At 40.5% G+C, this 23,094-nt stretch overlaps 1 protein-coding gene across 1 annotated transcript in view; it reads right to left on the reverse strand.

Annotated features, from left to right (window-relative positions):
• Positions 1–23,094, reverse strand: part of rnf13 (ring finger protein 13) — a 269,744-nt gene that overhangs the window by 73,137 nt on the left and 173,513 nt on the right. Inside the window, exon 5 of the mRNA XM_059993239.1 lies at positions 21,133–21,220. Within this exon, the coding sequence (XP_059849222.1) occupies positions 21,133–21,220 (88 nt within the window). The remainder of the gene's footprint in view (positions 1–21,132; positions 21,221–23,094) is intronic.

The following is a 23,094-nucleotide window of genomic DNA, read 5'->3' on the forward strand; positions in this document are numbered from 1 at the left end:
TCAGAGTCTGATGTTAGGCCGTCTTTAAAGAGAGTGAACCCTCACAAGGCAGAAGGTCCCAATGGAGTACTGGTAAGGTTCTGAAAATTAGTTCCAACCAACTGGCAGAAGTAATCAAGGACATTTTCAACCTCACTGCTACAGGCAGAAGTTCTCGCTTCAAAAAGGCAACAATTGCCTAAAAAGAATAATGTGAGCTGCCTTAATGACTATCACCCAGTAGCACTCACACCTACAGTGATGAAATGCTTTGAGAGGTTGGTCATGACTAGACTGAACTCCTGCCTCAGCAAGGACCTGGACCCATTGCAATTTACCTATCACCACAATAGGTCAACAGCAGATGTAATCTCAATGGCTCTTCACATGGCCTTAGACCACCTGGACAACACAAACACCTATGTCAGGATGCTGTTCATTGACTAGAGCTCAGCATTTGATACTATCATTCCCCCAATCCTGATTGAGAAGTTGCAGAACCTGGGCCTCTGTACCTCCATCTGCAACTGAATCCTCAGCTTCCTAACCAGAAGACCACAGTCTATGTGGATTGGTGATAACATATCCTCCTCGCTGATGATCAACACTGGTGCACCTCAGGGGTGTGTGTTTAGCCCTCTGCTCTACTCTCTCTATACCCATGACAGAGTGGCTAGGCATAGCTCGAATACCATCTATAAATTTGCTGAAGATACAACCACTGTTGGTAGAATCTTAGCTAGTGAAGAGGGGACGCACAGAAGTGATATATGCCAACTAGTGGAGTTGTGTCACAGCAACAACCTGGCACTCAATGTCAGTAAAACGAAAGACCTGATTGTGGACTTCAGGAAGGGTAAGGCGAAGGAACACATACCAATCTTCATAGAGGGATCAGAAGTGGAGAGAGTGAGCAGTTTCAAGTTTCTGGGTGTCAAGATCTCTGAGGACCTAACCTGGTCCCAGCAAATTGATGCAATTATAAAGAAAGCAAGACAGCGGCTATACTTTATTAGGAGCTTGAAGAGATTTGGTATGTCAACAAATACACTCAAACTTCTATAGATGTACCATGAAGAGCATTCTGACAGGCTGCATCACTGTCTGGTATGGAGGGGCTACTGCACAGGACCGAAAGAAGCTGCAGAGGGTCATAAATTTAGTCAGCTCCATCTTGTGTACTAGCCTACAAAGCACCCAGGGCATCTTCAATGAATGGCTGTCTTACAAAGGCAGTGTCCATTATTAAAGACCTCCAGCACCCAGGGCATGCCCTTTTCTCACTGTTACCATCAGGAAGGAGGTACAGAAGCCTGAAGGCACACACTCAGTGGTTCAGGAAAAGTTTCTTCCCCTCTGTCTTCTGATTCCTAAATGGACTTTGAACCCTTGGACTCTACTTCACTTTTTAATATATAATATTTCTGTTTTTTTGCATGATTTTTAATCTATCCAATATATATTGATTTATTCCTTTCCTTCTAAAATATGTATTGCATTGAACTGCTGCTGCTAAGTTAACAAATTTCATGTCATATGCCGGTGATAAACCTGATTCTGAATGTCCAATCCATACACAGCTCAGATGTTCCTGGACACAATTCCTGCCGCTCAGTGTATGCTGTCTGTACCAGTATCTTGCACCCTGCTGCTATGTGCTGGATGGTTTCAGCAGATTGCTTGCACAGTCTGCATCTTGGGTCTTATCTGGTGTGACAGCCCTTCTATAGCCCTTGTGCTCAGTGTGACACTGTGTGAACAGTGTGACACTGCTTCTATAGCCCTTGTGCTCAGTGCCGGTTCTTGTGCAGTCATGAGCAGTGGCTCTGTGCTGTCCCTCCGCCCTGCCAATTCCAGCCATTGGTAGGACTTCCTTTTGTCAGCCAGTGTACTTTGCATCCGCAAACTTACTAACTACATTTCCTACATTCCTATCCACAAAATATCATAACAGTAAAGACCCAGCACCAATAGCTACAAGACACCACTTGTCACAGACTACCAATTAGAAAAATGTCCCCTTCCACCACTCATCTCTGCCTCCCATTACCAAGCCAATTTTAGTCAGAGTCACACAGCATTGTACTTTTTGATCCAATTAGCCAGTTTACTTGGATCCCAAATGCCTTAACTTTCTGGACAAGCCTACCAGGTAGGACCTTGTCAAACTAGTTCATGCAGACAACGTCTACTGCGCTACCTTCATCAATCTCCATTACCTCAAGAAAATTCAATAAAATTAGAGGATTTCAGATTAGCTTCATTTGTCACATATACATTGAAACATTGCACCATGCAGTGAAATGTGTTCATATTCATCAATGACCAAAAAAGTTCGAGGATGCACAGGGAGTGGTCCGCAAGTCTCACCAGGATTCTGGTACCAATATAGTATGCCCATAACTCCCTAATCCACACATCTTTGGAATGTGGGAGGAAACTGGAGCATGCAGAGGTAATCCACAAGGTTACAGAAGGGGCATAAAAACTCCTTATAGAGCCAGGAATTAAACCATGATTGCTGGTGCTGTAAAACGTCCCACTAACTGCTATGCTGCCATGCCACCTCAAGGTCATTCCCTTGCATAAAGCCTTGCTGATTATTCCAAATCAGTCCTTGACTTGTCCTTCCAGATGTACAGTTCTACCATGGGCTTCCCCACCACCTAGAACATCTTTAAAAGGTTATGCTTCAGAAAAAAAGGTGGGGGGGGGGGGGCATCCGTTATTAAGGAACCCCAGTACAAAAAAAACATGCTCTTTCCTCATTACTTGCATCAGAGAAGAGGTACAGGTGCCTGAAGGTACACAGTGTTTTAGGAATGGCTTCTTCCCCTAGGCCATCAGATTGGCTGACGATACAACCATTGTTGGCAGAACCTCAGATGGAGACGAGAGGACGTACAGCAGCAAAATATATCTGCTAGATGAGTGATGCTGGAGCAGCAACCTTGAACTTAACTTCAGTAAGATCAAAGAGATGATTGTGCACTTCAGAAAGGGCAAGATGAGGGAACACTAACCAGTCCTCAGAGTGACCAGAAGTGGAGAGAGTGAGTAATTTCAAGTTCCTGGGCGTCAATATCTCTGAGGATCTAACCTGGTCTCCACATACGGTACACCTATAAAGGCTGCAAGACAGCGGCTATGTTTCACCCGAAGTTTTGAGGAGATTTAGTTTGTTGCGCAGAACATTCAAACTTCTACAGATGTACTGTGGAAAGCATTCTGACAGGCTGTATCACCATCTGGTATTGGTGTGGGGGGAGCAAACTGCACAAGATCAAAAGAAAGTTGTAAAATTAGTCATCTCCATTATGGGTACCAGCCTCCATAGTATCCGAGACATCAAGGAGCAGTGTCTCAGAAAAGCGGCGTCCATTATTAAGGACCTCCATCATCCAGGACATGCCCTCTTCTAATTGTTATCATCAGGAAGGAAGTACAGAAGCCTGAAGGCACACACTCAGTGATTCAGGAAAAGCTTCTTTCCCCCCCGCTGATTTCTAAATGGGCTTTGAAACCTATGAACACTACTGCATTTCTTTTTTTTGTTTTTGCGCTACTATTCTTAACAACTATTTAATATATAAATATATACTTACTGCAATTTTTTTCTATATTTATCATGTATTGTACTGCGGCTGCAAAGTTAACAAATTTCACAACATATGCCAGTGATATTAAACCTGATTCTGAATCTTAATAGTTCTTGTCCTAATGCTACAACTCTCAATTTTTTCCAATAATTTCCCACTACAGAGACAAGGCTCACTTCGCCAGCCTGTGTTACCTAGTTTATACCTGCTGTCCTTAAATAAAGGAAGAACATTACCTATTCGTTGTAGCAATCAACTAGTCAGATATCGAGAAAACACTTTTGGAACAACAAATATAATCTTAAATTCTATTTGAAACAGAAGTGTGATTACTACAGATGCTACAACAGTTGTGCCGCAATTGCAGCTTGCAATTTTCTGCATGTGGTTGCAAATTACGTGGGCAAGTTATCCATTTTAAATTATTTAGTTATAATGGGATTGAAGAATAAATCCCAGATTCTGTTGGTGCTTATTTGTACTTTTAAATTTCATGTCCCTGAGTTACTACATCTGTGGAGCTGAAAAAATGTGACCAGAAAATGATCAGGTGGGTTTGGTTTGTGTAAGTCAATCAGCTTATATGAAACTATATTTCACTCGAGCAATGCACTCAGGAGTGTTCTGTTCCACTGCTTATTTATCAGCATGCAAGGTAGAGAGTACTTCATCACTACAGTCACGGCATCTGCCCTTGGACAAATTTCACTTTTGTCTGCTTATGAAGAACTTTTTTTTTACAAACTTAAGAGATCAATAAATACGTGGAGTTGCCAGGTTTATTGCTTTGTCGAGATGCATAGCCAATAGGTGAGTGTGAAGTGTCTAGTAACAATGCTCTTAAGTGGGGGGTGGGGGGGGCAGACTTGATAAACTTTCCATTTGAGTCAGGTCTATGTTCTGAATAAATCAGAGGCTCTGGGGGATTTTTAAGACGCAACAGACGTCCTCTAATGTGCACAAGATAATGTGCACCTTGTATAGTAAAAGCAAAATCCTTTTTACCGAATCCATTTGCTTCCTTTTTGACTATCATCTTTTGCTGTCCAGCTGCAATATTTAACAAAAGCAGTAGAAAATTAGTAGTGATGAGAAACATGATCTCATTACAGGAAAAATTCCTGGAAATGTACTTGTGGTCAGTTGCAATAGCCTTGCAATTGAACACAGAACAAAGAATGAACTTAACCAATGTGGACATCTAACAGGAACTTGTGGTTGGAAGCTGCCTCAATCCTTCATGGTAAATGCCCATGCATTGCTTCGGCCATTTATAACACATGAATTGAGTGTGAGAGTTAGACCAAATCCTAACCATGATGTAAAAAAAATAGTCAAACACCAATGATACTTGGTATTATAAACATTGAGAAATATATTCAAGAGCTCAAAAATATTTAACTTAAATTAAAAATCATAAACCTTATGTTGTCTTCTGCACACTGGTTGAATGAATGTCCAAGTTGGGCAGTCTTTCATTGATTCTGTTACAGTTATTATTCTATAAATTTATTGAGTACGCCCAGGGTTGTGTATGATGACATACATGTACTTTGATAATAAATTTACTTCAAAACTGTTTTTGAAAAACATTTTGAAACATTTAAATTTAAAAACTCACTTTAGCTGTTATATGCAATTCATAGTCATAGAGCACAGAACAGAAACATGGGAGGGATATGCTAACACTTCCAACAAAATCTGGCCAATCTAATGCGCTTTGAAATGTTATTCCACACTTTTTATTATTTGTCCATCACACCAACAACTGCAAAAGCTAATACAGTATACTGCTAGAGTGCCCAGGCAGGCTTATTTTTCAATACTCTTAGTTTAGTGTTGGTACAGAGAAAATCATCGTAGTTCGAGTTATTAGAGAAACAAGTAGTGATGCTTTGGAGGACTTTCTTATTACTAGAGAGGAGGTATTTGCAGATTTACTGTGCAGTAAAGTAGATAAATCCCTAGGGCCTGACCGAATGCATTCTCGGATTTTGTGGGAGGGTAGAGAGGAAATTGTGAAAACCCTTGCAGGGATATTTGCTTCATCATTAGCTGCTGGTGAAGTCTCCAAAGAACGTTAGGCAGCTAATGTTGTTCCATTGTTTAAAATGTGTGGCAAAGGTAGGGCTGAATTGTAAGCTCAAATGTTGACAGTGAAGAGGGGGAAATCATGATCAATGGCAAATAGGTCAAGGTTAGGCAATGGTTTCAATAATCCATTTAATATGGTTTAAAGTGATGTATTTTGTAAAGTCAAACCAGCATAAGACTTGTACTAAGAATGGTAGGGAGCTAGGCAGTGTAACAGAGGAACTTTGGAGTACAAAATCATAGTTGGTTAAATGAGGCATCACAAGCAGACAGAGGGATGAAGAAGGCATTTAACATCAGTCAGAGCTATGAATATGGGAGTTGGGACGTTATGTGACAAGTTATTGGTAAGGTCACAATTGGGAGTCCTGTATGCAATTTTGGATACCATTACTGGAAAAAAGTAGTTAAGCTGGCAAGAGTGCAGAAAAGATTTGTGAGGATGTTGTCAGGACTAGAGGGCCTGAGTTATAGGTAAAGGTTGGCCAAGCTAGGGCTTTTATTCCTTAGAATGCAGGATAGTAAGAGACAGCTTTATAGAGGTGTTTAAATCTATGACAGACCCAGATAAGGTGGGAGATAGCAGTCTTTTCCCCAGAGTTGGGGAATCCAAACCTGGGGGGGGGGGGGGGGGGAGAGGCATAGCTTCAGGGAGAGATTGAAAAGATTTAAAAAGGGCAACTTTTTCAACTCAGAGGGTGGTGGGCATAAGGAACGAGCTGCCAGAAGTGAAGAAGATAGGTATAATGTAATATCATTTAAGAAGCACTTGGATAGACACATGCACCCCTTAATATCTTACCTCTTCCACCCCCATCCCTACCAGGCTGGGCCAAATGAAAGAAATTGGATTCAAACAACACACACAAAATGCTGTTGGAACACAGCAGGCCAGGCAGCATCTATAAGGAGAAGCACTGTTGACATTTCGGGCTGAGACACTTCGTCAGGACTCAGATTGGAATCAGATGGGTAGGCACAGTCAGCATGGATTGGTTGGGCCAAAGGGCTTGGGTCTATGTTGTATTGCTCTCTGACTCTGACAAATAATTGAGGTGTGCATACAAGTCCTAATAATTCTATTACTCTCAATGATCTGGGACCGACGTACATCACAGAATCACTTTTGTTTTTAAACTCTGCTCAAGATCTCAGGTTTTCTTCCACCAGTCTCTTAAATTTAAACAATCTCCCTCAAAAGAAATTGACAGATCAGCTTTTTTTTTGAGAAACTGAACAATGGGATTCAATAAAACTGTAAGAGACGCGTATCAGTTGACACTTTCAAACGACAGCTCAAAACCTTTTTATTTAACCTTGCTTTTAACTAACATTTGCTTTCTTAATTTTTATATTTGCATTTGTAAATCAATGTGGACTAAATCATTTGTATGAAAAGTGCTCTATAAATAAGTCAAAAAAATAAGTATTCTGATTATTTCCCAACTATTCCCAGAAAAATGGTACAAGCGCTGTACAAATACAGTATAACATAAATTCCTTTCTCCTTAGATCACTGAAAAAAGATTGCTGCTCATTTCAGCCTTATATTGCTTCATTTGAAAACATTAAGGACTTCTAACGTTCAGGAAACAGACCTCAACAGTTGTAAAATGAATATCCGGTGTAACCAGACTTCCTAGATCAATAGAGATTCCAGTTGATCTAATTGTTAGAACACAAGGCCTTCTGTATAGAAGAGAATACTTGATCTGTTTCCTAAAATTTCAGTAGCAGATAGCACTAATTCTTCCTTGGTGTTGGGGGAGGGTCTGTACAAATAATGTAGGGAGTTTCAGTGCGTGATTCATTGCTCACAGCCTCATTCCCTTTTCCCAAATTTGAAACATCTCTCTCAACTTCATGATAAAAGCTTCAGATTGTCACAAACAAGCAACCTTTTAATTGGCAGTAAGAGCTGTAATTGTATAAAAGTAAAAAAAAACTTGCTCACTAAGTATGTTGCACAATCGGTACTGTTGCTACTCTCCCCAGGTAGCATCCTGTAAAGATTACAGGAGCACAATGTGCAATGCTGAAGAAGGTGAAAAAGAAACCAAGGGTAACAGCAAACGGCCTGAAGAAATCTCTAGAACTTGCTGAAGTCTCTGTTCCTGTGCCCACTATAAGAAAAACAAGGAATCAGAATGGTGTTTATGGAAGGAAACCACTGCTCTCCAAAAGACCACCTGGATGTTCGACAATGTTCTGTGGACAGATGAGACAAAAGTTGAACTTTTTGGCAGAAATGTACATTGTTACGTTTGGAGGAATTAGGGCACTGCACAGTAACACCAAAACCTCATCCGAACTGTGAAGCATGGTGGAAGGAGCATCATGATTTGGGGCTGCTTTGCTGCCTCAGGGCCTGGACAGCTTGCAATCATTGACAAAACGATTAATTCAAAATTGTGTCGAGACATTTTACAGGAGAATGTCAGGGTAGCAGTCTGTCACCTGAAACTTAATAGAAGTTGGATAGTGCAACCAGACAAGATCCAAAAGACATGAGTAAGTCAACAACAGAATGGCTTAAAGAGAAGAAAATTCACATTTTGTAATGGTCGAGTCAAAGTCCAGACCTTAATCCTATAGAAATGTTGAAGGACCTGAAGCAAGCAGTTCATCAAGTCAAGTCGTCACTTTTTATTGTTATTTTGACCATAACTGCTGGGACAGTACACAGTAAAAATGAGACAACGTTTATCAGAACTATGGTTCTACATGAGCAATACAAAAACTACACTAGACAACAGACCTATCCAGTACTGCATAAAGTACACAGAACAGTGCAGGCACTGCAATAAGTAATAAGCAAGACAACAGGCACAGCAGAGGGCAGTAGGTTGGTACTCCGATGGCTCAGGGGAAAGTCTGTTACATAAAGAAACAGCTGAATGGCGGCATCCGGGATTCCATCCGTTTCTGTACTCCCGCCGAGTATTTCGTTGCCACAGATGTAGTCCAATTTAATGTCCACTGGAGAGCAGAATGGACGGGAGAGCCGGCCAGCGTGGGCTTGCTTTTTTCCTGGCACTGACTCCTGCCCGCTCGCCTCGCTTCCGCTTCCTCGCATACCACTTACAAAGTCCCCAACTCCAGCCACTGAGATCAGGTGACTGAGGACTGCAGGCCCGATTCCCTCAGCAAGCTGAGGTCGCGCAATCAAGGAAGCCCGCCAACATCCCAGAGTTGAAACAGTTTTGTGAGGAGGAATGGCATAAAATTCCTCCAAGCCAATGTGCAGGACCGAGCAACAGTTACTGGAAATGCTTGTTTGAAGTAATTGCTGTACAAGGAGTTGCTGTATGGGGTCGGGGGGGGGGGGGGGGGCACACAAATTACTGAAAGCAAAGGTTCACATACTTTTTCCAACAAAGACATGCAATATTAGATAATTTTTCTCAATAAATAAATGAACAAATATAATATTTTTCATGTTATTTATTTAATTGGTTTCTCTTTATCTAGTTTTAGTACTTACACAAAGGTCTGATCACATTTTAGGTCATATTTATGCAGAAATAGAGTAAATTCTAGAGGGTTCACAAACTTTCAAGCATCACTGTATGTCTTATGTCCTATGTCATATCAAAGAGATATTACAATTGCTAGAAAATATAAATGAAAATATAATCTACCCCCTATTTTAGCAAGACAAAAATTTCACTTCCATGTTATACTTTTATGAAATGTATATAAGAAAAATAAATTAATATATTTTTCCTATTAAATAAAGCTTCACAGAAATATTTTTTAAAGCTTGGTATTATACAGGAGAAAATTAAACAATGGGGATTCCTTGAGGGCACAGCCAGTGGTTCACAGCAAGGTCACTATGTACACTGGGTGGAAAAAATCAGGCAGGGTAATCCAATTTAATCTCAGCAGACCGAGTAGAAATAATTTGCAGAGAATGCGACAGCATAAACTTCGTATAAACTAGCTTCAGGAGCAAGATGCCTAATGCTACAAATTGTTAACTTAAAGATCATACGACAAAGAAGCAGATTGAATCTGCCACTCCATCATGGCTGATTTACTGTCCTTACCTTAGCCATTTTCTTGTCTTCTCGCTATACCATAGAAACATAGAACATAGAAAAACTACAGCATAATATAAGCCCTTCAGCCCACAAAGCTGCGCCGAACATGTCTTTACCTTAGAAATTACCTAGTGTTACACATAGCCCTATTTTTTTCTGAGCTCCATGTACCTGTCCAGGAGTCTCATAAAAGACCCTATCATAACCTTTTACGCCCTGACTAATCAAGAATCTATCAACCTCCACTTTGAATATATCAAATGACTTGACCGCCACAGTTGCCAGGGTTAAAGAATTCCACAGATTCACCACCCTCACTGTTCTAAATGGAGATCCCTCTATTCTGAAGCAGTGCTTTCTTGTCTGAGACTCCCCCACTATAAGAAACATCCTCTCCACATCCACATCATCTTGGCCATTCAGTATAAACTTCAATGAGATTACCACCCCCTCCCCCAACCCCATTCTTCTATACTCCAGTGAGTACAGGTTCGGAGTCATCAAGCACTCCTCAAATATTGATCTTTTCATTCTCGTGAACCTCCTCTACCTCCCTCTCCAATGCCAGCACATGTTTTCTTAGATAAGGGGCCCAAAATTGCTTACAATACTCTATGAGCAGATTGACCAATACCTTATAAAGCCTTGCTTGTATACTCTAGTCCTCTCAAAATGAATGCTAACATTGCATTTGCCTTCCTTACCACCAACTCAACCTGCAAGTTAACCTTTAGGGAATCCTACATGAGGACTCCCAAGTCCCTTTGCACCTCTGATGTTTGAATTTTCTCCTCATGTAGAGAATAGTCTACACTTTTATCCCTTCTACCAAAGTGCATGACATTACAGTTCCCTACACTGTATTTGATCTGCCACTTCTTTGCCTATTCTCCTAATCTGAGTCCTTCTGCAGAATCCTACATCCTCAACACTACCTGCCCCTCCACCTATCTTCATATTGTCCACAAACTTGGCGACAAAGCCATTAATTCCGTCATCCAAATCCAAATGTATAATGTGAAAAGAAGTGGTCCCAACATTGACCACCAGGAAACAATACTCACAGGCAGTCAATAAAATTCCCACTTAATTCCCCTTAATTCCCACTCTGTCTTCTGCCAGTCAGTCAATCTTCTATCCATGCTGGTATCTTTCCTGTAATACTCTGGGTTCTTATTTTATTAATCAGCCTCATTTGTGGCACCTCTCAAAGGCCCTCTGAAATCAACATCCACTGCCTCTCCTTTGTCTATCCTACCCCTAATTTCTTCTTTCTCTGAGAATTTTCCAACCCTTTGCTATACTATAATCCTACCTAATTTGAATAAACTTGCAATTAGCAGGCAATAGCATTTAGTGGAGCGCAGCGCCACAGGGGTCGTTGCTGGGCCATAACTGTTCACAATTTGGAAAATGTGGCTGAGTGTCACACACTAATGACACTGACTGAATGGAAAAGAAATCTGTGCAGAGGATGCAGAGATAAAGACAGGTTAAGTGAGTGGGCTAATAAACCTGGCAGATAAAGTACAAAGTTGGAAGGGAAAAAAGGTCAGATTATTCAATCAGTTTAAGATTTCAACAGGCTGTCACGCAGGGGGAATTGGGAATGTTGTGCATGAATCACAAAAGGTTAGGTTGCAGGTGCAATAGGAATGGAGCAGATTTGATGGGCTGAGTATCTTAATTCTGCTCCCATGTCTTATGGTCTCCTAAATTCAGACCCTCCTGCAATGAAGGAGCAGAATTAGGACAGTTGGCTCCACCATGCTGAATTATTATCCCTCTCAACTCCATTCTCCTGTCTTCTCCCCATAACCTTTGACACCCTATCAATCTCTGCCTTAAATACACCCAATGACTTGGCGTGCACAGCCATCCACGGCAATGAATTCCACAGATTCGCCACCCTCTTCTCAACTCTGTTCTAAAGGGATGTCCCTTTATACTGGGGCCGTGTCCTTTGGTTCTGGAGCAGGAAGATTATACTACATAGTCCTAGGCGATTTAATATTCACTGGAATTCAGGGTACTGGAAAGGCTACACCTGGAGAATTGAGTGCATTTCTGATTCTACTTACTTGAGGTGATTCACTATATTGGGTTGCCTGAGACTATGCTCAATGGAATTCAAAAAAATGAAAGTAATCTTATTGCAACATTTAAATTATGAAAGGGATAGATATGATAGATGTGGGCAAGATGTTTCTAGTGCTTGGTAAGACTCGAACTAAAGGATATAGCCTTAGGATTAGGGGGAGTACATTTAGGACAGATGAGGAGGAACTGTTTTGCCCAGAAAATGAAAATTAAATTCTCTACAGGCTACTTTAAATATATTTAAGACTGGCATATTTGTGCATAACAGTAGAATTAAGGGTTTTGGGGAAAAGGTGAGTAAATGGAGCTGAGTCTGTGGCCAGGTGAGCTGTGATCTTATGGAATGGTAGAGTAGGCTCAAAAGGCCAGATGGCCAACTCCTATTTCTATTTCTTGTGCAATAAAGGATTTCTTAACAATCAAACAAAAAAAAACAATTTTCTTCGTGGCCAAAATAAGATTCAAGAACACAGCTAGATCTTGTTTATTTGCATATAGTATTTTATCATTGTAGACAGCAGCTGAAAATGCAATCCCACAGGGCCAGCAACGCAAGTTTAATCTCAAATTTCACTGACGTCTATGTGGAATTGCATGCCCTCCTTCTGACCGTATGGATTTTCCCTAGCTGTTCTGGTTTCTTCTCATGTCCCAAAGAAATGCTGACCGTTAGCTTAATTGGCCAACGTAAATTTTTCAGAAGATACGTGGGTGAAACAAAGGGCAATTAAAGGGAACATGAGAGAGACCAGGTTATTGGGAACTATGGGAAATGAGACTTATAACACTGTTCGGAATACTGGGTTGATAGCAAAATCCAAATGGCCTTCAATATCATGAGGAATAATAAGGCTTTATAAGGCACTTGGAATATTGTAAGCAGTTTAGGGCCCCTTATCAATGAAAGGATGTGCTGGCATTGAAGACAGTCCAGAGGAGGTTAATGAGACTTACCCTGGGAATGGAAGGGTTAATGTATGGGGAGTGTTTGATGGTTGTTGGCCTGTACTCACTGGAGTTTAGAAGAATGAGTATCTCATTGAAACCTATTGAATATTGAAAGGCCCAGATAGAGTGGACGTGAAGAGGATGTTTCTTATAGTGGGGGAGTATGAGTCTAGAGGGCACCCCCTCAGAATACAAAGATGTCCCTTTAAAATAAAGATGAGGAGAAATTTCTTTAGCCAAAGAATGGTGAATATGTTGAAGTCATTCGTACACATGGATGTGGAGGCCAAGTGTTGCGTATAGTTAAAGAGGAGGTTGATTAGCAAGGGCATCAAAGATCTTTTTAACAGACAGCAGTCGGAAGTTGGAAAGGTTTCAGAAAGGCGACAGGGGAATAGGGTTAGAGATATATCAGTCATGATAGAATGGCAGATGACAGGTCGAATGGCATGATTCTGCTCCCATGCCTTATAAGAAATGTAAAATTCAGATTTGGTAATTATTTTCTTTATCCCCAACTGACAACAAATATAAACTGTAATGAACATGTGGTACAGAAGGGAGTATATGAACTGCATGCATATGAGACTAATAATCAGTCAAATGGAGGTTGAAGGTATGGTGGAAAGGAGAGCATTACAAAACCAAGCAGTGAGTAGTAAAGGCAAAAGCAAACACATTACATCCCTCTCCTGTAAAGTCAAAATTAAATACAGACATCTAAAGTCCACAGATTAAACACACAGACTCTCAATTCAAAAGGACTAAAGATTACAGGGATAAGCATAACTATAAAATAAGTAAAGCAAAAAGATAGTCTCTGTTCTTTTGGGGGCCAAAGGACAACATGTAGGCAATGGAGTTGGTCAAACTGATGTCCTGGAATGTCTCAGAGCGGGGGAATTCCGGGAGTGATTTTGCATTCTCAAAAATATTAACTCTTTCCTCACTTCTCTCAGGAGACAGAACAGGACTATACAAATTTAAACAGTTCATTCAGAAGCAGCACCCTGCATTCCTTTTAATCTGCTATTCCCAGGGTACGTCAACGTACAGCTTATTAGATATCACAATTAGAATCAGAATTAGGTTAAATATCACTGGCATGTGTCGTGAAATTTGTTGACTTAATGGCAGAAGAAAAATGCAATATACAATAAAGGAAAATATTGAATTAGTATATTATATATATTAAATTGAATAGTAATTCAAAATCAGAAATACACAAGTATGAGATGGTGTTCATAGGTTCAATGTCCATTCAGAAATCAAATGGCAGAGGGGAAGAAGCTTTAACTGAATTGTTGAGTGTGTGCCTCCTTCCTGACGGTAACAATAAGAACAAGCCATGACCTGGGTGATGGGGATCCATAATTATGGGCACTGCCTTTTGAGGCATTGCTCCTTGAAGGTGTTCTGGATACTACTGAGGCTAGTGCTCATGATGGAGCTGGTTCTCTGCAGCTTACTTCAATACTGTGCAGTCACACTCCTCCCCCCCACCCATACAAGACAGTGATACAGTCAGTTAGAAATTTTCAAATGTTTTGTGACATATCAAATCTTCTCAAACTCATGAATTATACCCCTCAACCATCAGGCTCCTGAACCAGAAGGATTAACTTCACTTGCCCCATTACTGAACTGTTCCATTAACTAACCCATGGACTCACATTCACCCTCTTCATCTCAGGTTCTCAAAATTTATTGCACTTTTTTTTCTCTTTTGTATTTATAGTTCGTTATCTTTTGTATTTTGGTCATTTATCCACCCTGTTGGGTGCAGTCTTCCACTGATTCTATTGTGTTTCTTGAAATTAGTGTATATGCCCACAAGAAAATGAATCTCAAGTTTGCATATGGTAGCATACAGTATATGTACTCTGATAATGAATTTACTTTGAACTTTGAGTTAACATGTTGGTTCAATAAGGCATTGACTGCAAGAATAGAAGCAATCTGTTCTAATTACTTAAAGCAGAGTGAAATACTATACATAGCTATGGTCATTCTTCACAAAGAAGCATATAATTGTGATAGACTGAGTGCGACAGATTGTTTCTGGGTTGGCAGGTTTATGCCGTGAAGAGAGATTAAGCAGATTGATTCTATCTGCTCAAGTTGAAAAGAACGAGAGGTGATCTCACAGAAATGAACAATTCCTTTTGCCCATAGTTTGACAGGACAGATGCAGGAATGAAGTTTATCTTGCCTGGGCTATCCAGGAATGATTATTATGATCTCAAAGGACTGGCCATTCAACATCACTACAAGCAATAGAAAATTACTTGACCTAGAATTAAATGAATCAACTAATTATCTACACTAGGAGTTCTGTGGGTTCAGTCACTGAGTATGTTTTAAAGATAGAACGAATTTTAGAAATAATGGAGATCAATGCATATACAATGTGCTTTTTGCAGGAAAGTAGCACTGAAGTCAAATAAAGTATGATCCTAACCAATGGCAGAACAAGCATAATGGGCAAAAATAACTTGCTCTTCTTTTGTTTAGAAGATAGAACAGTACAGTGCAAGACCTTAGGCCATAAAACCATTAGACCAAAAGACCATAAGATATAGGAGCAGAACTAAGCCATTTGGCCCATCAAGCCTCTCTACTTTCTCAAAACTACTTGCCCTTTCACCTATCTTCATATCGAATGCAAACTTTGCATCAAAGCCATCAATTCCATCAACCAAATCATTGACATATAACATAAAAAGAATTGGCCCCAAAACAGGCCACTGTGAAACACCACTAGTCACTGGCAGCCAGTCAGAAAAGGCTATTTTATTCTTTGCCTCCTGCCAATCAGCCACTGCTTTACCCATGCTACAATCTTTCTTTTAACAACATGGTTTCGTAGCTTGTTAAGCAGCCTTGTGTGACATCTTGCCAAAGGCTTTCTGAAAATCCAAGTACTCATCAACTGATTCTCCTTTGTCGATCCTGCTTGTTATTTCTTTAAAGAATTCCAACAGATTTGTCAGGCAAGGTTTTCCCTTGAGGAATCCATTCTGACTATGGCCTATTTTATCATCTGCCTCAAGTACCCTGAGACCTCATCCTTAAATCGACTCCAATATCTTCCCATCCACTGAGGTAATTTCCTTTATTATAAATAAAGGAGTGACATTTGCAATTTTCCAGTCTTCTGGAACCATTCCAGAACTCAGTGATTCTTGAAAGATCATTATTAATGCTTCCACGACCTCTTTAGCCTGCTCTTTCAGAATTTGGCAGTGTACACCATCTGGTCCAGATGACTTATCTACCTTCAGATCTTTCAGTTTCCCAAGAACCTTCTCTTTAATTATAGTAACTCCACACATTTCATGACCCCTGGCACCTGGAACTTTCACCATACTGCCGGTGTCTTCCACAGTGAAGGCTGTTGCAAAATACTTATTTAGTTCACCCGCTACTTCATTGTCCCCCAATACTACCTCTCCAGCATTGTTTTCCAAAGGTCCTATATCCACTTTTGTATCTCTTCTACACTTTATGTATCTGAAGAAACTTTTGGTATTCTCTTTAATAGTATCGGCTAGCTTACTTCCATAATCCATCTTTACCTTCTTAATTACTTTTCTTAGTTACCTTCTGTTTTTTTAAAAGATTCCCAATCCTCTAATTTCCCTCTAATCATTGCTCTATTATATACCTTCTCTTTGGCTTTTATGTTGGCTTTGACTTCTCTGTTAGCCACGGTTGTATCATCTTTCCTTTAGAATATTTTTTCTTTGGGATGTATATATCCTTTGACTTCTGAATTGTTTCTAGAAATTCGAGGCATTGTTGTTCTGCCATCATCCCTGCCAGTGTTCTTTTCCAATAAAAGGCCAACTCCTCTCTCAAGCCTCTGCAATTCCCTTTACTGCACTTTAATACTGATACATTGGACTTTAGCTTCTCGTTCTCGATTTCAGGGTGAACTTGATCATACCATGATCAGTTGCCTTTAAAGGTTCTTCTACCTTAAGCTCTCTAATCATCTGGTTCATTGCACAACACCTAATCCAGAAAGCTGAGCCTCTAGTGGGCTCAACCACAAGCTGCTCTTAAAAAGCCATCTCATAGGCACCCTAGAAATTCCCCTTGCTGGAATCCATCACCGATTTCCCCAGTCTACCTGCATATGGAAATCCCCCACGACTATTATAATATTGCCCTTTTGGTATGCATTTTCTATCCCCCATTGTAATTTGTAGGCAAAATCCTTACTACTGTTTGGGGGTCTGTATACAACTTCCATCAGGGTCTTTTTACCCTTGCAGTTCCTTAGCTCTATCCACATGGATTCAACACCTTCCAACCCTATGTCACCTCTTTCTAATGATTTGATTTAATTTTTTACCAACAGAGCAATGCCGCCCCTCTGCCTTCCTGTCTATCTTTTCAATATAATGTGTAACCTTGGCTATTAAGCTCCCAGTTATAATCTTTCAGCCATGATTCCGTGTGCTGCAAGTTCATCTACCTTATTCCATATACTGCAATACAACTTCTTCAGTCTTGTATTCACCCTTTTCAATTTTGTCACACCATTCTCAACCTTTTGATTCCTAACTTTGTCTGAGGTCTTACCAACATCTGCCTCCACAACCTCTCCACTAACTGTTCTGGCACTCTGATTCCCATCCCCCTGCAACTCTAGTTTTAACCTCACCATGCATTAACAACCCTTTCTACTAGGTTATTAGTCCCACTCCAGTTCAGGTGCAAACAGTCCCTTCTGTACAGGTCCCACATTCCCTGGAAGAGAGCCCCATGATCCAAAAATCTTGTGCCCTTCTTCCTATACCAATTCCTTAGCCATGTATTAAACTGCATAATCTTCCTAGATCCAGCCTCACTAGCACATGGCATGAGTAGTAATCCTGAGATCAGAACTCTGAAGATCCTGCCCTTCAACTTAGCACCTAACACCCCGAACTCCTGATGCAGAACTTCATCACTCGTCCTACCTATGTCATTGGTACCTACATGGACCATGACTCTAGCTATTCACCCTCCCACTCAAGAAGGCTGAAGACTTGATCAGAGATATCCTGGGCCCTGGCACCGAAGGGACAACATACCATCCGGGAATCTCACCCTTGCCCACAGAACCTCACAGAGGCAGATTCAGTGTCAGACACACAACCACTGTGACTTTCCTCTGTTAGATTATCCCATTGCCCCACCCTGCCACAAAGAGTATCTGAAGTGATATTTCTGCCGTTGAGGGGGATGGCTACAAGTGTACTCTGCAGTGGCTCCTTAACTCCTTTCCCCTTCCTGACTGTCACCCAGTTTTCGGTGTCCTGCACCTTGGGTATAACTACCTCTCTATATATGTCCTAGCTATCACCCCCTCAACCTCCTGAATGATCCAAAGTTCATCCATTTCCAGCTCCAACTCCTTAACGTGGTTTGTTGATGCACTTCTCACAATTGTACTGGTTAGGGATACTGCAAGACTCCCTGCCAAAGGAACATTGTACTATCTTGCCTGTCATCTCTACCTAGCTGAGCAAATATAAAGAAGAGAAGGAAAAAAAAACTTGAGCTTTTCTTTCCGAGTGAGGCCTTCCTTTGCTGAAGCCTCGAAGAGCCAAAGCCTTAAGATCACCACTCTATGTCCACTCAGATGATAATCACTGTGACCTTGATTCTTACCTCGGTATGAACGAGGCACTTAAATTTTTTATTAATGCATGAAGTCGGCAATGTTGTATTGACGTTTTAACCTACTACAAGATCAATCTACACTTCCCTCCTATATAGCCCTTTATTTTTCTTTCATCCGTGTACCTTTCTTAACTGTCCTTAGTGTACTTACCTCTACCACCACCCCACAGTACTTTTCACACACCCACCACTCTGTGCAAAAACAAACATGCCTCTGACATCCCCTATACACTCAGGCCCTACTTAACGCTGCAGACGTGTTCCTTGGAGGTGGAGTGCTACGTAAATCAGCACCATATGGGGTCATCATAACATTAAGTAAATGGACACGTGTGCCTGATTTTAAAAAAACTAAACCTGAGATATGATTTATTATTTTATGTATACACAGTAATTTGTAGAGTAACAAACACGCAAATAGGCCTAACCTGTACATCAGTGAAGCAACAGCAGCGGAGGTGGCGATTACATCTGACAGGAGGGACCAGCCTATGGGTCCTCCTCTGACTTTGCCAACTTCTTCAAGTAGGTGTTGAGATGCGACTGCCTTTTCGTAAGTTTCTTCTCATGAAGCAGTTCTTGGTCGCAAGAAATCATGTTGAGAACACCTCTATTTGCCCTTTTGCTTCGCTCCCAATCAGGGTCATTATTGATGACCTGGTCCATGATTTGGGTGATCATAGTGATGCTAGTGCCGAGGAATTCCGTGGTGAGGTTTCTTGCTGGTGTTTCCTCTTCTGCATCCACGTCCTCAGATTCACCCAGGATGAGCTGCGCTGCAATTCTCGAAGCTCTTCGTTATTAAGGCGCTCAACGTAAAAGTGCAGTAACTCTTCAACATCACCATCATTAACATCTTTATGCTGCATCACTTGCAGTTTTAGACTCATTGTAATGGTTTTCCTAGACACCCTAGATGTTCTACCCTCACTAGAAGTTGCAGGCAGCTTATGGGTGAAAAAAACAGAATAAATTGGCAAGGGAGCAAAAACATACAGGGGAGGCAGAGAATGAATTAATACTTGATTGGCTGCAAGTGGCTCAGAGCATATGTAAAGCACTCTCATTGGCTGATTGGATGTTTACTGATATGGCGACTGCTCTTAAGAAGTTTTAAGTGTTGCTCAGAATGAATTTTTGTCACTTAAAAAAATTTCAATAAAGAATTGAATAACCACATTGTAACAAATCAACGCCATGCGGGGTCTGAGTGTACTTTCCTCCAGTCACCTAATACTATGCCCTCTTGTATTATTCATTTCCACCCTGGGAAACAGGTGCTGGCTGTTCAAGTTATCCAAACCTCTATCAAATCATCGCTCATCCTTCTTCACTTTAAAGAGAATGGCTGAGCCTCTACAGCGGAGAATGCACTTTTATTTTAATAACAAAATTTATTTATTTGTTTTAAGTAATATATTGTAGTTCAGATGACCCATGCTTTACACTTTACTTATTGTTAATATGATTAACCAGTTTTGTTAGCCCCCCCCCCCACCTCCTCCTCCTATTAGTCACTTTAAAGCACTTTTTACAATGCTGTTTACATTGTAAATACATGCTGGTATTTATGCACATTTTACAGCATATCTGTACTTTAAACACCAACATTATTTTGTAAATAATTCATTATCCTTTTTTGCAGCTTATTTTTTATAATTGTTGGATATCATTTTTCTTTCAGCATGTCGTGCCAACACAATTCTTAATACATGTAAATGTATATGGCAAATACAAGTTGATCCTTGTTTCTTATCTCTGTATAAACAAGGCATTGATTTTCTTGTTGAAGCACAAGTAGGCACATGATATGCCCAGAAGTTCCATCCACCCCACAATCTCTTTGACTTCCTGCCATCAGGCAGAAGATACCACAAACACAAAAACAAGAATCGTTAGGCTGGGTAACAGCTTCTTCCCCCAGGCTGGGAGACTTCTCAACACCCTGCTACCACCCAGTACGTATGATTTATGACAGCGGCAGTCGCTTTATACTGTCGTATATTTAACTATATGCCTTGCATGCACTTTACGTCAACTTGTATATCTACAGTATATTATTATCTGTTAATATTATTTTATGTGCTGTATGTGATATATGCACCTTGGTCCCAGAGGAACGTGGTTTCATTTAGTTGTATACATGTGTATTGTTGAATGACGATAAACTTATTTATTTACTGATGCAGCGCGGACCAGGCCCTTCTGGCCCAATGAGCCACACTGCTCAGCAATCCATCCATTTAACCTCAGCACAACATACACTGACCAATTAACCTTCTAACCAGTACAGCTTTGGAATGTGGGAGGAAACTGGAGCAATCGGAAGACACCCACGTATGCACGGGAAGGACATACAAACTCATTAAAGACAGAGTGGGAATTGAACACTGAAATCCAATGCCTCAAACTGTAAAAGCACTGCACTAACCACTACGTTACTGTGGTACTTATTGCCCATTATTTGATTTCCTTGTTACCTTGCTTCACTAGGTACAACAGCATGCTAGGTGGGTCAATCCTGTTCTTGCTTAACATTCCAGTAGGATTCCCTGCACAACAAATGGGATCAGATATCCTGATTCTTTTTTAATATTTTCTGTAGTTCTGCGGTCTGCTACTGTCCCAGCAGAGATCATGGATGTAAACTCCTTCTACTTCTCGTTGAATTACATTAACAGCTTACTTACCATCGTTGGACCCCATACTGATAAGATCATCAGAATCAACATTGTATACAATAGCAGCTTTGTATCCAGCTCGCTGTGCATTCAAAACCTAAGAGGGCAAGAAAAAATACAGGAAGGTTAATCTGCACATCCAAAGCACATCCTCATCCAATTCTTAGGTTGAGCTAGATGAAGAAAAATAAACAACCAACATCAGTATTCACTTTCTTACCAAGACAGTGAATTTAGCTCAGCACAGCACAGGAACTGGCAAAAGTTCCCACTGCACATCCGATTGATCAATTTTCCCAGTAACCCCAAACTAAAACACTTCATTCATCCTGTCAGCTCAAACTCATGACACAGGACATTTGTCAATTACATTTCAAATGTTTTAGACTATGTTTCAAACTAGAATTTACAATCTTTCCCCATTACTGGTGTAACAAATACTTAACTTTTGGAACATTATATAACTTTGTATTCAGGATTAAAATATACCTCTGAACAAAATAAGTTGCTCGAAGGGCATATGTGCATCCTTAGTTGAAATATTTGAGCCCCTTTACCCTAAACCAAAAGACTGTTAAAACTTCTTTTTTGTGGATATTTTAGACTTTCAGAACTTTTAGCTTTCATTTTGCTACTGTTTAAAAACAATTGGTCTTTCTCCTTTAAGCAAATGGCTCTCTGTCTGGAATGTGCCTGCTTGATAGAGTGCAGCACGTGCAGGTGTAACAGCCATCTGAGTAGAATGGAGCAATAATGACAATGGAACCTGCTACGAACCCATGTGAGAGGCTAACCCACACAATCCACAACAGCACTGCAGAGCAGACACAATGGCCAAATGGCCTAATTCTGCTCCTATATCTTGTGTCTCACAGCATAATTATTCCTTTGCTCCAACCAAAATAGTGAACACAGCCAATATAAGCAGCTAAACCCATCATTATTGGAACAATTAAAATAAAAATTATCAGCTTAGAGGAAGATAAATTTTTTTGCCAATAAAATGACCGACATTTACACATTATCACTACGATATTTATTTCAGTGAACATAATGTTCATTTCAGCAGCATAACAGCAATTGCTCAACTCTACTCTAGGTCTGAATGTTTGAAATGTGAGACTCTTGACCACACGGCACCCCTGACTGTGATGCCCGATCACATGCATCCTATCGTGTATCTGCTTATATGATCTGCACAACCATTTCTACTTTTACCTTATAAAGGTTAGGTCCCCTGTGTAGCTGAGCATTTGTTTTGTGACCGCAGTAACTGTATCAAGAATCACAAGGCTGCAATGATCAGAGGAAGAGAAGAAAACAAGAAATGGAACTACTTATTTTAGGAACCACTTCCACTGATTTCAAATGCTGAAAGCTGCAAACTCCAGTCTTCCCAAGTGTAAGCTGCCAGTCTTGGGCAACATCACTGAGCCTGAACCTTCCTGCCAAACACCTCACCTCACATATCGAGGGCATGTCATATAATGTGCCAGCAAAGTGGCACGGTGGTTAGTGTAACACTTTACGTCACCACACTTTCTGCCGCTCTCTCTAAAGAGTTTGTACTTTCTCCCTGTGACCTTGTGGATTCCCTCTGGTTCCCTCCCACATTTCAAAGACATACGGGTTAATAGTTGTGGGCATGCTACGTGGCACTGGAAGCATGGCAACACTTGTGGGCTGCCCCCAGCACATCCTCGGACTGGTTGGTCATTAACACTGTTGGATTTTGATGTTTTAATCCAAGGCTCTTTCACAAGTCAGGAAAGAGACTTCAAAATTGTTTTATTAAGCATTAATAGAACAAAGAGAAGTTGAAATGAACAGGGAGAGACAAAAGAACTAAGAACCAAGAACTAAGAGACTAAGATGGTGGCACCTTGCTGTCAGCTATTTTTATACCACAGATGAGAAAATTTCAAATTTGTAGACAAAATTCAACCAATGAGAAAGCTCATATTCAAATAA

This window comes from Hypanus sabinus, chromosome 2 (assembly GCF_030144855.1).
Source record: "Hypanus sabinus isolate sHypSab1 chromosome 2, sHypSab1.hap1, whole genome shotgun sequence".
In the NCBI taxonomy this organism is placed as follows: Eukaryota; Metazoa; Chordata; class Chondrichthyes; order Myliobatiformes; family Dasyatidae; genus Hypanus; species Hypanus sabinus.